Below are 14794 nucleotides of genomic sequence, written 5' to 3' on the forward strand. Positions count from 1 at the left end.
GGCCGTTACATTGCAAACCTGAGTATTGGCAAGCTAGATCCAGATGCTCCATCCAGGGCTCATTTGATTTACTCAAAACAGCTTGCGAAAACTAACCAACAAACAATAGCACAGTTTGTGAACAATGGGCTTAAGGTGCTCTACCCAAACGGAGTGGATGAGAATAAGATGCTTCTGGCCGTCACTGATGCTGCTGTATATATGATAGCAGTGTTTCAACTATTAAAAGTATTCTACCCATTGATGCTGCACGTAACTTGTGTAGTGCATGGGATCAACCGCATAGCAGAGCAAGTAAGGCTACAATTTCCTAAAGTAAATAAAGTAATATCTATGGTGAAGAAAATTTTTGTTAAGGCACCATCAAGAATACAGGCATTCAAAGAACAGCTTCCAGATGCCCCACCGAGCAAGGTGGCGCAGTGGTTAGACACTGGACTCGCATTCGGGAGGACAACGGTTCAATCCCGCATCCAGCCATCCTGATTTAGGTTTTCCATGATTTCCCTAAGTCGCTCCAGGCAAATGCCGGGATGGTTCCTTTCAAAGGGCATGGCCGACTTCCTTCCCCGTCCTTCCCTAATCCGATGAGACTGATGATCTTGCTGTCTGGTCTCCTTCCCCAAAACAACCAACCAACCAGATGTCCCATTGCCGCCAGAGCCTGTTGTCACCTGCTGGGGCACGTGGCTGATAGCAGCAGAATACTATAGTACTCATCTCTCAGCTGTCCAGAAGGTGGTTGAAAATATACCGGAGGATGCTGCATCCATAACTGCAGCAATGGAGCTACTCAAAGATTCTTCTTTAAAACGGGACTTGTCTTACATTAGGGCCTACTACACATTTATGGCAAGAATAATTTCACAATTAGAAGGCTCAGGGAGACCTATCTACGACAATATTTCTTTGCTTGAAGAAGTGAAAATGAAAATTAATGAAGCGCCAGGTGAAGTAGGGGAAAAAGTACGCAAACGGTTTTGCAGAAGAACACTGGCCTGAAGGAGTTGTGTGCAGCTGTCGACATACTTAGTGGAAAATGCAGCACTCCTGACTGCAGCATTCCTGTCCAACATGTGCCGAAAATGAAGTACGCCCTGTCACATCTGTTGATGTATAAATTGATTCTGACTGACAAGTGCCACAGTTTTTCACTAGAAAACCTAGAAAAGATTTTGGTTAATGAACTATGGTCAGAATAAGTGAAACTGCGAATGTATTAATTAAACCATTGCCACATCTTTTTTACGGAGATCTTTATCTTGCAGGAACTCAAAAATATTTGGAGTTATGTTCAACATTAATGTTGTAGATTGCTGTGCTCTGTAACTGTGTAAATATTCATTCTCCTTGTTTTAATGACTAATAAGATGTTCATACTGACAACACTGTGTATTTGAATTTATTTTTATTTTCTCTGCATCATTTTTATTAGAGCCTATTTTAGGTTTTATAAAGCCTAAATGAACTAGTGAAGGAACCTATTTTAGGTGCCTAAAACACACTTTTTTTATCACCTAAAAATCCGTGGTCTAGTCATTACAACATGAAAGCTCACGTTCAAAAAATTTTGATAAGTTCTGAAACAGCTTTTTCCATGTTTTCAATGAAACTTTTCCACCAATATTCTGTCACAGAAAGGCAAATAATAAACTAAAGTGGATTACTACTGGCATACTAATATCTAGTATATAAAGATACAGCTACATACTGCGCTGAAATCCAATAACAGCCCTGAGTTCAGAGTTTGGCTTCCAAAAAGGCAAAAATACAATTTATGCAATTAATGAATTCATAAATAATGTTAGTTCCACCTTACATAAATCACAAAAAGCTGCAGAAATCTTCTGTGACTAATCCATAGCATTCATTCACTATTATTATACAAAATGCAAAAATACGGAATCAAGGGCATTGCCTTACAATGGTGTAAGTCACATTTGACAAAGAGACAGCAAAGGATACAAAGGATAGCTGTAACATCACAGAAAAATACTGCTCGAAATGGAGAACTATCTCACAAGGGGCACCACAAGGATCAATTCTAGGCTCAACCCCCCCCCCCCCCCCCCCTCCATAAATGACTTACCTATAAAAATAAATCATCATTCAGTTTTATTCGCTGATGACACATCAGCACTGATAGCAAATAAAAATGAAGAATAAACACCCAAAACTGTTATAAAAACTTTAGAAAATCTATATGTGTGGTTCCATCTAAATATTTCAAAAACACAGCTAAACTAAATATTTCAAAAACACAGTTAATGCCGTTTAAGACAAAACAGTAAAAAATAAATGATACTTAAATTAAGCATGGAAGACTGGAACTAAATGAAGCCGAATGTGTTAAATTCCCGAGACTCTTTAGAAAATAAACTGAATACCCCAGAATTTGCTATGTCAATCTTAGACAATGTCCCTGCCATAGACACAAAAGAGGTAGTGTATCATAGCTACTTTGAGGCAATAATGAGATACGCCATTGTATTTTGAGGAAAGACTAGCAGATACAAATTATGAGGAACAAGTGCACTGCAAAGCCAAGAGAATATTATCAGCCACTATTAAGAGACCTAGATATACAATTGTTCCCTCACTGTATGTATATGAAATAAATCTTTTCACAAATAATAATCCAGAATTCTTTCCTCCAAATAACACCCGACATGGACATGAAACTAGAAACAAAGAAAGCTTTATTCTTCCTACACACAGACTCAAATGTTCCACACAGACCCCACAATATATGGGGATGAAAATATACAATTAGTTAAAAAAGAAAAATTTTCAAAAAGATTGAAACTGATTCAGTAAAAATAAAATTATATAGCACTCTGATACAAAAATACTATTATTCTACTGATAAATTTTTTAATGATGATCTCATCATTTGAGCAGGATAAAGATTAGTAGTATATATGGTCAAATATTCTATAGATCTAGTAAATGTTGTATTCCATGTACAACCTATTATAGTTATAAATTGACAAGTCTCGTGTACAATAAATCAATGATTTGACATGTATGTTATCAGACAATAAAATTCTGACTCTGATTCTGAAGCCTCTTTTTTGATGCTCCTTGGTGTTCCTACACTCATATACCAAATTCTTTAAAGTTACTCACGTCAAAAATAAATAATTACTCATGTCAAAAATAAATAATTGAAGTCCCTATTTATAGTACACACGCATAAATTCCCATTCCCAAAAAACAGTAAACTTAAAAAAAAGTATATTAGCCACATCTACTATAGTGTAAATAAACATTTCAGGTTCCCTGGTCAAGCTATCACGAACAATGTCTCCATTACACAGTCACACGTAACTACTATTGTTCATCAGCAGTAGATGAAGAAAGAAAGAAACACACACACACACACACACACACACACACACACACACACACAGAGAGAGAGAGAGAGAAAAAGAGAGAGAGAGAGAGAGAGAGAGAGAGAGAGAGAGAGCGCAACAGGGACTTACATGCATCGAGAACAGAAAATAGTGCATTGAGCATGGTTAGCCACTAGCTGAAATCTGGGTTTGTGTAATAAAATCTAAAAAAGAATGACTGATTGCTGCACGCTATAATTTATAAGGTAAGACTATTCCCAAAAGGAGTTGGGAAAAGTAAAATGGCGTAAAACTAATGGGGAACCACTCCGAAATAGAAAATAAAGGCAATGAACAAAAAAAGGAAAACATACAGTAAAAGGAAGGTATTAAAATCATAGAGCAGATGGCCCAGGCTGGCTGATCAAAAGAATAAAAAATGATGATCCAGGCACTCTGCAACATACTAAAATCTCCAGCCTAAAAGAAAAGGTGAGTTGAACACACATAGAGAAAAGACAAACACCAAGGGAAACAAATGCAAAGAAAGAGGGACGACGAGGTAAAATCAAGGGAGGGTGGAGGTATGGGAGAGAAGGCCATCCATCCTTAGAGAGTATGATTAAAAAAGACCCTCACGAATAAAAGATAAAACTAAATCAGCCGATAAGATATCGTCGCCCAACACCACAGTTGGGGTGCTGGGAAGGTAAGTGCGGCACAGAACGGCTAAAATTGGCCAGTCCAACAAGAGGCGGATGACAGTCATACGCGAGCCACAGTGACGCCGAAGTGGGTCACTGCGACAGAGGAGGTGGGCACGTGTTAACCAAGTATGGCCAATGCACAGCCGGCAAAGGACAACAGAGTTCCTGCAAGTGGCTCGCACGGGTGACGACCACACATTCAGTCCCCGGCAGGCAGATATCCGGAATCGGTTTACCAGTAGCCTGTTTGGCCAGGCTGTCAGCAAGTACATTGCCTGGTATCCCAACATGTCCTGCAGTCCAAATGAAGGTCACTGAAGGTCCACAGTTGCCAAGAGCATAAAGAGACTTCTGGATAGTCATTACAAAAGGATGTCGAGGGAAGCATTGGCTGAGAGCTTATAGGCTGATAAGTGCTCAAGAGCGCAATAGTGAAACACTGCAGCCATCTGGCAAGGGACACTGTTCTGAACCATCAGTGTAGACTATTTCCGAGTCCTGGAACTCGCCGAGAAGAGAGAAAAACTGCCAGTGGAGAGCCTTAGGTGGAACTGGGCCTTGGGATAGGTGGAGCCGAAGCCATGACTGAGGTCTGGACCATGGAGGTGCACATAAATGGACCTGCAGGAAAAGTGGTAGAGGGGAAGCGTCAGGTTTACTAAGAAGCAACCAGACATGAACGGCGATGGGATTCCCAGTTCTGGGCCGCCATTGTGGGAGATGGATTGCCTTTTCAGGGAAAAGGAGACAGAAATTTGGATGGCGAGGCGAACTATGAATGTGGGCGGTATAATCTGCAAGCAGTAGCTGCCGCTGGAGTCGCAATGAAGGAACACCAGCTTTGATGAGGAGGCTGTTCAATGGACTCATTTGGAAAGCTTCCATTGCGAGCAGAATCCACAGTGGTGGATAGGATCCAGCAGATGCAGTGCTGAACCATACACCAGGCTCTCATAGTCAATACAGGATTGTACAAGGGCTTTGTACAGCTGCACCAGTGTAGGATGATCTGCACCCAAGTTAGTGTGGCTCAAGCATCAAATAATATTAAGATGCCGCCAGCCCTTGTCCTTAAGCTGACGAAGATGGGAAAGCCAAGTTAAGCTGTCGTCATAGACCAGACACAAAAAGCGGTAAGTCTCCGTAACATTAAGTAATTGGTCACCAAGGTAAAGTTCTAGTTGGGGGTGGACAGTACAATGACAACAGAAGTGCACGATGCAGGTCTTGGCAGCTGATAACTGAGAATCACGAGTAAAGGCCCACGACTGCACCTTCTATATAGCTCCCTGCAGACAGCGTTCAGTCACAACAATAGAAGAGGAGCAGAAGGGAATACAAAAATTGTCAGCATATAGGAGGAGAGATACTGAGGACCCTACTGCTAACACAAGACCACTAATGGCAATTAAAAGGAATAGGACACTCCTGACAGAGCCATGCGGGATCCCATTCTCTTGTATACAGGGCACACTGTGGGAAGCTTCGATGCGAACTCTGAAAGTGTGGAGCAACAGAAAGTTGTGTATAAAAATCAACAGCAGGCCCCGGAGACCCCACCCATGCAGAGTAGCAAGGATGTGGTGTTGCCAAGTGGTATCGTAGGCCTTAGTCAGGTCGAAAAAGAGGGTAATAAGGTGTTGTTGCCATGAAAAAGCTGACTGAACGGCAGATTCCAGGTGGATCAAGTTGTTGAGGGTTGAGCGCCCTTGACGATAACTGCTCTGGCACGAAGCCAGAGGCCCCCGAGACTCAGGCAGCCAACACAATGGCCAGCTCACCATACGCTCGAGCAGCTTGCACAGAATGTTGGAGAGGCTGATAGGATGATATCAACAGCTAGTGGATTCTTACCAGGCTTTAGCATTGGAACAATGATACTTTCCCACCGTCATTCCAGACGCAGTTGAAGACAGCAAGAAGGTGGTGCTGCTAAGCTGCTGACAGATGTTTAAGCATTTGGGAATGGGTGCGGTCTGGGCCAAGGGATGTGTCAGGACAGTCGACAAGGTCACTGAGAAATTCCCATTCATTGAAAGGAGAATTATACGGCTCATCATGGCACGGAGCATAAGATAGGTGTTGTTCCACCCACTGTTTGAGGTGACAAAAGGTGGGGCAGTAATTATCAGATGCAGGAGTGCGAGCATAATGCTCAGCAAAACGCTCTGCGATTACGTCTGGATCAGCAGATACAGCCCCATGTGTAGAAATGCCAGGTACACCCGCAGAGTGCCTGATAGCCGTAAAGTCATTAGAGATTGGTTCAAAGCTGGGGAGGAGAGGTTCATGTTCCAATGGTTAAGATGAAGTGCTCCCAACAGCCCTACTTCCATTGTCTGATGAGTAGGAAGACATGGGCACATAGCCGTTAGAAGGCAATGAGATCCTCCAGGGACAGGTGGCACTTATGATGCTGGGGGAGCCGCCTACACAGTCGCTAATGGCCGCAGCTATTTCCAGTGACCATCAAGGCACTGACTTCCGCCGGGGACAATCTGAGAAACAAGGGGATTGCCCATTCAGCTGAGGCAACAATGGTAGTAGTGATGGTGTGGATCATCTCATTGATGTTGCCATGCAACAGATTACACAGTGGTAGCAGAGGTGAAAGCATCCCTGTCAGCCTTGGGAAGAGCCCATCGAGGCAAGTGTCGAAATGAGGGACACTGAGGCAGGGACAGGAGGAGTAGAACGTGGTCACTACCACACAAGACTATCCAGTGATAGACGGGAGAAGGCCAGGACTGCAAACAGAGAGATCAATGGCTGAGTATGTGCCATGTGCCACACTGAAATTTGTGGGGGCACCTGTATTTAGGAGGCAAAGGTCGAGTTGAGTTAGTAGGTCCTCGACATCTTTACCGCAGCCAGTAACCTGGGTTCCAATCCACAAAGGGTTATGGACGTTAAAATCACCTAGAAGTAGAAAAGGTGGGGGGAGTTGGGAAATTAGTGCAGCCAATACGTGGGGCAGTGTGTTACCATCTGGAGGGAGGTAGATGCTACAGATGGTAATGTCCTGTGTTATCCTCCCCCAGACAGCCAAAGCTTCTTAAGGTGTTTGAAGGGGCACAGGTTTGCTACAAACAGAGGTAAGGACAAAGATACAAATTCCACCTGACAGTCTGTCACATGTAATACAGTTTTTGTAGTACCCCAATAGCCACAAAGGGCGGGAGACCGCATTGTGGGAAACCAGGTTTCTTGGAGGGCAATGCAAAAAGCAGGTCTAACACTTAAAAGCTGTCATAACTCAGCCAGTTGGGAGAAAAAATCACTGCAGTTCCACTGGATGACGATGCTTTCCACAATGGGGGAAGGCATGTAGTGACCAAGGAGGCAGGTTACGCCTCAGCATCACCTGCAGTCACTGGTTGAGTATTTGTATCCATTGCCATTGTGGATGAAGTGTCTGTGAGATCCAGGTCCTCAGGGGACACTAAAATCTCCACCTCGTCCTCAGATGCAGAACAAAAGACCGAGTTATAGAAATATGTGGCTTGGCAGTAGGAATGAGAGAGGAGAAAGAGTTCTGCAATATATTTCAGGTACTAATAGGGAATACACTTACTCTTCAAGTATCACAAGAGGAGAATGTATACTTAGAAACGGCAGGGAGATGTTTGAAAATTTCAGTTGGATTACACCATGGTCAGACAAAGATTCCTAAGTCAGATGTTGGAACATGTATATCCAGGAACAGATATAGAATTAGATCACAATTATATACTAGTGATGAAGAGTAGGCCAAAGTTTAAGAGAACTGTCCAGAAGAACCAATGCAAAAATAAGTAGAAACTGAAGTACTGAGGAATGAGGAAATGCATTTTATGTTCTCTAACACTGTATATACTGTGATAATGAATAACACAGTTGGCAGTTTGTTGAAGAGGACTGAACATCTCTAAAAAGTGGAATCAAAGAAGTTGGTCAGGCAAACATAGGTATGAAAAAGGTAACCGTGAAGAAACCTTTGGTTACGGAAGAAATACTTCAATTGAACAATGAAAAAAGTAGTATAGAAATATTTAGGGAAAGACAGGATTACAGCATTATAAGTAACTTAAGAATGAAATAAATAGTAAAAGCAAGGAAGCCTTGGTGAAATGACTGAAAGAAAATGTGAAAAGAAATGCTCTTTGGAAAGACTAATTCAGTACACAGAAAAGTCAAAACAACTTCCAGTGAAATTAAAAGCAAGGGCACAGCACTAATTGTGCAATGGAAATTCCACTGTTAGGCACAGAGAAGAGAGTGGACAGGTCAAAAAAGTACACTGAAGGCACCTACAAGCAGGATGATTTGTCTTATGATGTGACAGAAGAAGAAATGGGAATCAATATGGAAGAATAGAAGATCTAGTATGAGAGTCTTGGGAGATCTGCAATCAACAAGCTAGAAGGTTAGAAGCAAAAACACGTGTAATTGGCATTTATGACTAAAAATCATAATCCTCTCCACTACACTGTATAAAATCTGTATAAGTGAAGCAAATTAAACGTAAATACAATACCTATACAATAATTTGTGGTAATGAAGTTCATCAGTTCTTAAAAAATCACAGATGTGTAACACCAAGTAAAAACTAGTCACAAAATTGAAATTGCAATCTGATTATAATGTAATCAAGCGATTTTCCGACAAGCTACGACCACAAATTATATGTTGAAACACTCTGTTTTGAGAGGTCTTTCCTTTGTGCTCACCCATAAAAAAGTAAAAATTGATGAACATTGTGAATTAAACTGAAAACTGTGAAGTAAATTGAAAGGCACTGGAATCTAACATGTGGCGGTGGGTGTTTTCCTTCTGTAGCCAGTGGCAGTGCAGCATACTCTAATGATGCGAGCGCAGTGACCTCTAGTATATTTCTTGTAAACTTTTCCTCGTTCATTGTGCTGAGTGGATTGATTACATTTCACATTACTTTTTGCAGGAATGGACGTAGTCGTGAAGTAGTGGTGCTGTGAAGGCAACCAGAAACTAGGCTATTTGTCAACCCCTACAGTGCCAAGATGATGTTTAGAGACGTGTTAGTCAAAGGAGAATCTCACAGCTGTAGCGAGAACTCTTAAAGTGTTTGTGGCTGTGCAACATGCGAAATATTTGTAACAAGGAAAAATATGAATGTTATTGCTCATTGTTTCCCCCACAGCAATTTGAGCTGCCCTCTTAGGTTCCTGCCTAACCCCACACTTAGAAATCGCCAGACACTCAGAAACACACACCAAAGTATTTCTGACAAGGAAGAATATGAATTTTATTATTGCTCGTTTCACAGGCAGCAATGTAAGGCTGTTCTCTTAGGTTCATGCCTAACCACAACACATTTTGAAATAAATACGCAAATATTTATTTTATCCTTCATTCTCTAATCAGACGGAAATGTTAAATTAAAATATACTTGTACTACATTCACAACAAACTCCCAGACTGTGTTAATAATGCTAAGATGGGAAGGAAAAAAATAAAAAAAAATTGCAGGATGCGAGCCTACATCCTTTCACTCCATAAACCACGACAATATCCATTATGCCAATGTTTAATCATATGACTTTTATCTCAAGTTTTGGTTATCCTAATATTTTTTCAAGCCTTGTATCATTGCGGTGTTATTAACGGACATTTAATGATGAGGGTGACGTGTTTGTGATAGATTTTCATTGTGGCCTTGCTTTGAAGCCGCATACTGGGGCGCACACACACTACAAAGTAAATGAATAATCGAAATGCACACAGTTCACGTAGGTGACGTTCACACATGCTCAGGACAGTCGATAGTCGAAAGCCAGTTAATGACATTGTGACTGCAGAAAGTAGTGTGAAGTCTACTCAACCCAAGCTGAGCAGTCAAAGTGGAATGTTCTGCAGTATTATCAATGCACGTAGTTTGCACTTCTAACTCATCGCCTGCTGTAGTGTAAACACAGCAGATTTCAGAAATGCACAAATATACACGTATGTTTCCCTCCACATGTGGTACTGATTTATACTGATAAATATGAAATAAAGTTAAGCCTGCTGTGATTTAAATGTTGCTCCATCCCAGCAATCAATTAGATTTATAACAATCTGTCCGCCATCACAATGCAATAAACACCACTGAGGACGGCAACAAAGACAAACAAGCCATCACATGACTGTTCACTGAACACAATCTGTTAATTGTGGTTCTGCACTTAGCAAATGGAGTAGCCATGTTGGCAGCAGTCATTATAGGCACAGTACAATGAGTATTGTGTAGACAGGCTTCAAGTAGAACTACTGTAAGTAAAATTAATGCATGGTAGTGAAGGGCATACGAGGTATACCTATATAAATTAAACGTAAGTGGAATCCGCTGTCACTTCATTTGCTACACACCGATAACATTAGTCATACTTTGGAACAAGCTGCCAAGTAAGCTTGCTGTTTATCACTCTATAGGCTAGAAGCCACTGCATTAGCATGATGTCACCATGATGTTACAAATATCTGAGATGTTGTAATTTAGCAGTTTTCAGTTTATTTCAGCCTGTAGGCTATAAACTTTTGCTGTATTCAAGGTGAACATAAAATTAAAGAACCCTCAAAACTGCATGTTTTAAGGTGTAGTAGTGTGTTGGGAAGTGGCTCAATTACCTTGTACATCATTCACAAAAGTGATGGTCTTTTCAGTTACGTGCCCTACGCTATTGCTAGTGGCAAAACCCACTTTTTTCCTAAAAGGTCTATTATATGATGTAAAAGTTTGAAATTTATTTCTTGTTTGTTCATGGATTTGCAATTTGGTTATGTCAGTTGCCATCAATACTTTAGGAATTTTGAATGTTTCGTAGGTTAATGTCTGTAAACTTGTTACATAGTGAGCAAAAAAAAGTGGGTCTGTCTGGTACGAAGTGCCTTGTTTTGTTTTAGGATGCAAAAACAAATACGGTCATATGCACGAATGTCAGAATCGTAGAACTCGAAGACAGGAAAGTGGCAGTAGGGACGAGCTCTGATGGGAGGAGAAGAGAATCTCATGCAGGTCTAAAAACATATCTCTATGCAAAACACCACATGTACACTGTTCTACTGAGTACTATAAATTACACAAAATGTCAGCACTCAGAGATGGAAATTTCAAAAGCACATTCTTCACTTTACATACCGTAATGTAAAAGAAAAGTACAACGCAATAGGAGAGCTCATTTTACAAGTGTTAGTGTCGTGTGGTGGCTGTGCTGGCTTTTGGGTAATGTAACAAGTCTCTACTCAATAAGTGATCACTAGCCAGAAGTGGCCAACATTTTCTTGATTCTGATCAAGTGTATTTTTGAGAGTCAAGGATTCGAATTTAAAAGGCTCACAATCAATATTGTTGGCGAGTACAGTACATTATCAGAAATGTATGCACAAGAAAAGGTGGCATCTGGGCCTCTCTGTCACATATTGGTCCACTCTGGAGTACTTTGCATCAACTATTCTGTTTTTCCATTGCTGCCACAACTGAACAGTAGTTCTATCATAATTGTACGGTGAAGCTAAGTGCTGCAAGTTGTGCAGGCAAAGCTGACTGTGGATTATATCAGTATTTCCTCTCTCATTTCTCCCCTCTCCACAACGGCCTAAAATATTCCCTTAACTCCATCACCACCCGTGGTGTGAACTGTCTTTTGTGTCACTTATAACTCATTCAGTCATGTCAAATGTCAATAGGAAGAAAACAGGACGACGTCCAGCGAGACATCAAGTAAGAACATAGAAACAAGGTAAACATTACTAGCAGAAAACGTAAAATTGGGAATTTTCAGCACCAATCTTATGATGGGACAACGTAATGTTATGGATGCAGCAAGCATTAGCTATCCAGTATTTTTGTTTTGAACAGTAAGCCTCTTGATATAAAACAATCACCCAATTTCAGACAGATATTTTTAACTTAACGCTAAAACATATTCGCTTCCACAACATAATACACATCAGTGCTCATACTGCTTCAGAATTATTCACATTTTTACCATATTTAACACGAGTAGGAAGAACCCTTTTTTCCTCAAATGACAGAAACAGAAATATTATCTGGACATAACCAACCTCTTGATGCATGCGAAGCGCTTCCTCATACTTGCGGAGTTTCCTGTATGTATGTCCCAGATTATTATACAGTGGCTCCCATCGTGAAGGAATAAGTTCTCCATTTACTACCTTAATTCTTTCCAAAGCTGCAGTGAAATGTTGTTCTGCTGCTGCATAGCTGGAAGAACCAGTCAGAAGAATAAGCTCCAGACACACAATATTGGCACTTGGAAATAAGAAAACTCACTAAATCATGGAAGTGTGACTTATTACATTTCCAAGTCTGAAACTCTGAACAGCAGCTCCATTTCTTATTCAAAAAATCCAGAAATCACTATGTACTCACTCTTGATTCTGATAGGCAATTGTACCCATTTCATGTAAAACAAATGGATCTCCCTCAGCAATTTCTGCAGCTTGCTTCAGAAATTTATCGGCTAGCCTAACATTGTTTGTAAGGCCATTTTCAAGTCCAATATACAAAAGTGGGAGGTGACACCTGCAATGAAAACAACATTAACAGATTTTACAGCATTGCAATTCTGTAGGTCTGTGTGTGTTTCGCATTTATTAACAATATTAAAAAATACATAAAGTTAAATTATCATGTGAATTTTTCTCCACTGTTCTTGTGTGTCATATTTCTTTAGACAACGTTCAGTAGCTTCATTTTCTTAAGGTTTCCTGTTAGCACCTGCTGAAAGACGAATTTCTGTTTTCAGTGCACAAGACAGCGTGTTCACTTCTCATAATTTTACTTGTTTCTAATGTGTGTCATTTTGTTAAATGGGGGCAAACTGCAGGAAATGATCCCTTAGAGTATAAGGAGCAGAAAAAGTGTCATATGCACATATGGCCTTAAATGTGTTCCAAGGAAGGTACATACATTTGAAGGTGGAGATAAAAGATATTTGACAGTGTAGGTTTCAACGATTGAAAGCATGCGTGAAAAAAAGCCAGACAAGTGGGAACAATCAGCCTGTACTAGTGTTTTAACTTCACACTCAAGAAGGCATGCATGATGTTAATGATAAAGGGTTGCCATGAAGGCAAGAGCATAAGTGATGTAAGTGATACAGAGAGTGGAAATTGTTATGTACAACATTACCACCTCCTTTAGTGTGAAACTAGAATACTAGTACAGACAGAACGTTCGCACTTGCCATGTATCTTCTCATGTGTGCTCTCAATCACTGAACCTACAATGTTATAGATCTTTTGTCTTCATCTACAAATGGGTGTACATCCCTTGGATCACATTTCCAGTCCACATGATCTTTTTTATCCTTATCCTCACAGGGATCATTTCCCACAGTTCGTTCCCATTATACCTAATGTCCCAAATCCATTCCCACCCTCCACCCACCGATCTGGAACTCTCCTAGTCACTTTCATGCAACCTCACTCTACAAAATATCCTATATACTCATAGCTGTCAGTCTTAGACAGCTACCTCTTCCAATGACAACCTGCAAGTGTCTCTAAAACAATCTATTGTCACTTTAACCACCTCCATCCTTATCCACAACTACTTTCAAATACATCAGGAGGACTGCTATGGAAACAAGAATGGCTCCAATCTACACCAATCTTCTGTTGTCCTCCTAACATCCTTGTCAAACTGTATGACATTCCCTGACTATCACCCCTGCTCCAAGTTTCCTATCTTTGTAATTGTTCCCACTGTAAAACCTCCCCCATGCACCAACTCGCTAAAGCTTACTCATATGTTCACTGTATGTTTTTATATAGGAAGACCACCAATAAACTGCACAAGTGCAGGAATGGAAACAGATCTGTGTGCCTTTGAAACACGCAGTAACCATAAGTGAAGTGTGCTATCTTGTGACTCAAGAGACCTGTGACCCAGGTATACAACATGGGCCATTAGGATCCTAAAACAAAGTTTTTATGTCTCCCCTAACTCCCGAAACTGGAACTCACTCTTCAACACATCCTCATAACCTTTCACCCACCTGGACTTGACCTTCAGTAACATACTCCCATCTTCCTTTCATTTTTAGAATAGCATTGCTTTATTTATTTACTGAATAATTCATTCTGGTACTATCTTCGATCCTGTACTTGCTGCACCATCTCCACCTTCATCTTTCCCTTCCTCCATTCATCCTCACATCAGATAAGTCCTTCTCAATGTATGGTCCTCTTAAACCTTATCCAATCCATACCTTTTTTTATCCCTGAGGAAGGAACTAACATTTATCAAGTGAAAATAATTTTTTCTACTTTTATATGTCACTATCAGCATTATTTAGAATTTTGTCTCCTGAAAATAAGCATTGGCCAGGCATTCTGACTTCCTGTAATTCTATGGGCAATACACACATAATGTTGAATTGTGTAACAAGGAAAATTCATTTGAGAAAACTACAAAAATTATGAGTGAGAAATCCTGGTCAGCAAAATGGTTCAAATGGCTCTGAGCACTATGGGACTCAACTGCTGTGGTCATAAGTCCCCTAGAACTTAGAACTACTTAAACCTAACTAACCTAAGGACAGCACACAACACCCAGCCATCACGAGGCAGAGAAAATCCCTGACCCCGCCGGGAATCGAACCCGGGCGTGGGAAGCTAGAACGCTACCGCACGACCACGAGATGCGGGCAATCCTGGTCAGCACTTATCCCTCAAGAGGAGAATGTTCAGTACTGCCAATGGACACATGTAGAAGTACAGACACTATCC

The 14794-nt window shown here is 40.8% G+C and overlaps 1 protein-coding gene across 2 annotated transcripts in view; it reads right to left on the minus strand.

Annotated features, from left to right (window-relative positions):
* The window catches only part of LOC124612714 (cell division cycle protein 16 homolog), a 207658-nt gene that overhangs the window by 30615 nt on the left and 162249 nt on the right, over window positions 1-14794 (minus strand). For both annotated transcript variants that reach the window (XM_047141067.1, XM_047141068.1), the window contains exons 9-10: window positions 12432-12584; window positions 12104-12263 (exon numbers count right to left, since the gene is read on the minus strand). In XM_047141067.1, the coding sequence (XP_046997023.1) occupies window positions 12104-12263; window positions 12432-12584 (313 nt within the window). The remainder of the gene's footprint in view (window positions 1-12103; window positions 12264-12431; window positions 12585-14794) is intronic.

Source organism: Schistocerca americana, chromosome 4 (assembly GCF_021461395.2).
Source record: "Schistocerca americana isolate TAMUIC-IGC-003095 chromosome 4, iqSchAmer2.1, whole genome shotgun sequence".
Taxonomy (NCBI): domain Eukaryota; kingdom Metazoa; phylum Arthropoda; class Insecta; order Orthoptera; family Acrididae; genus Schistocerca; species Schistocerca americana.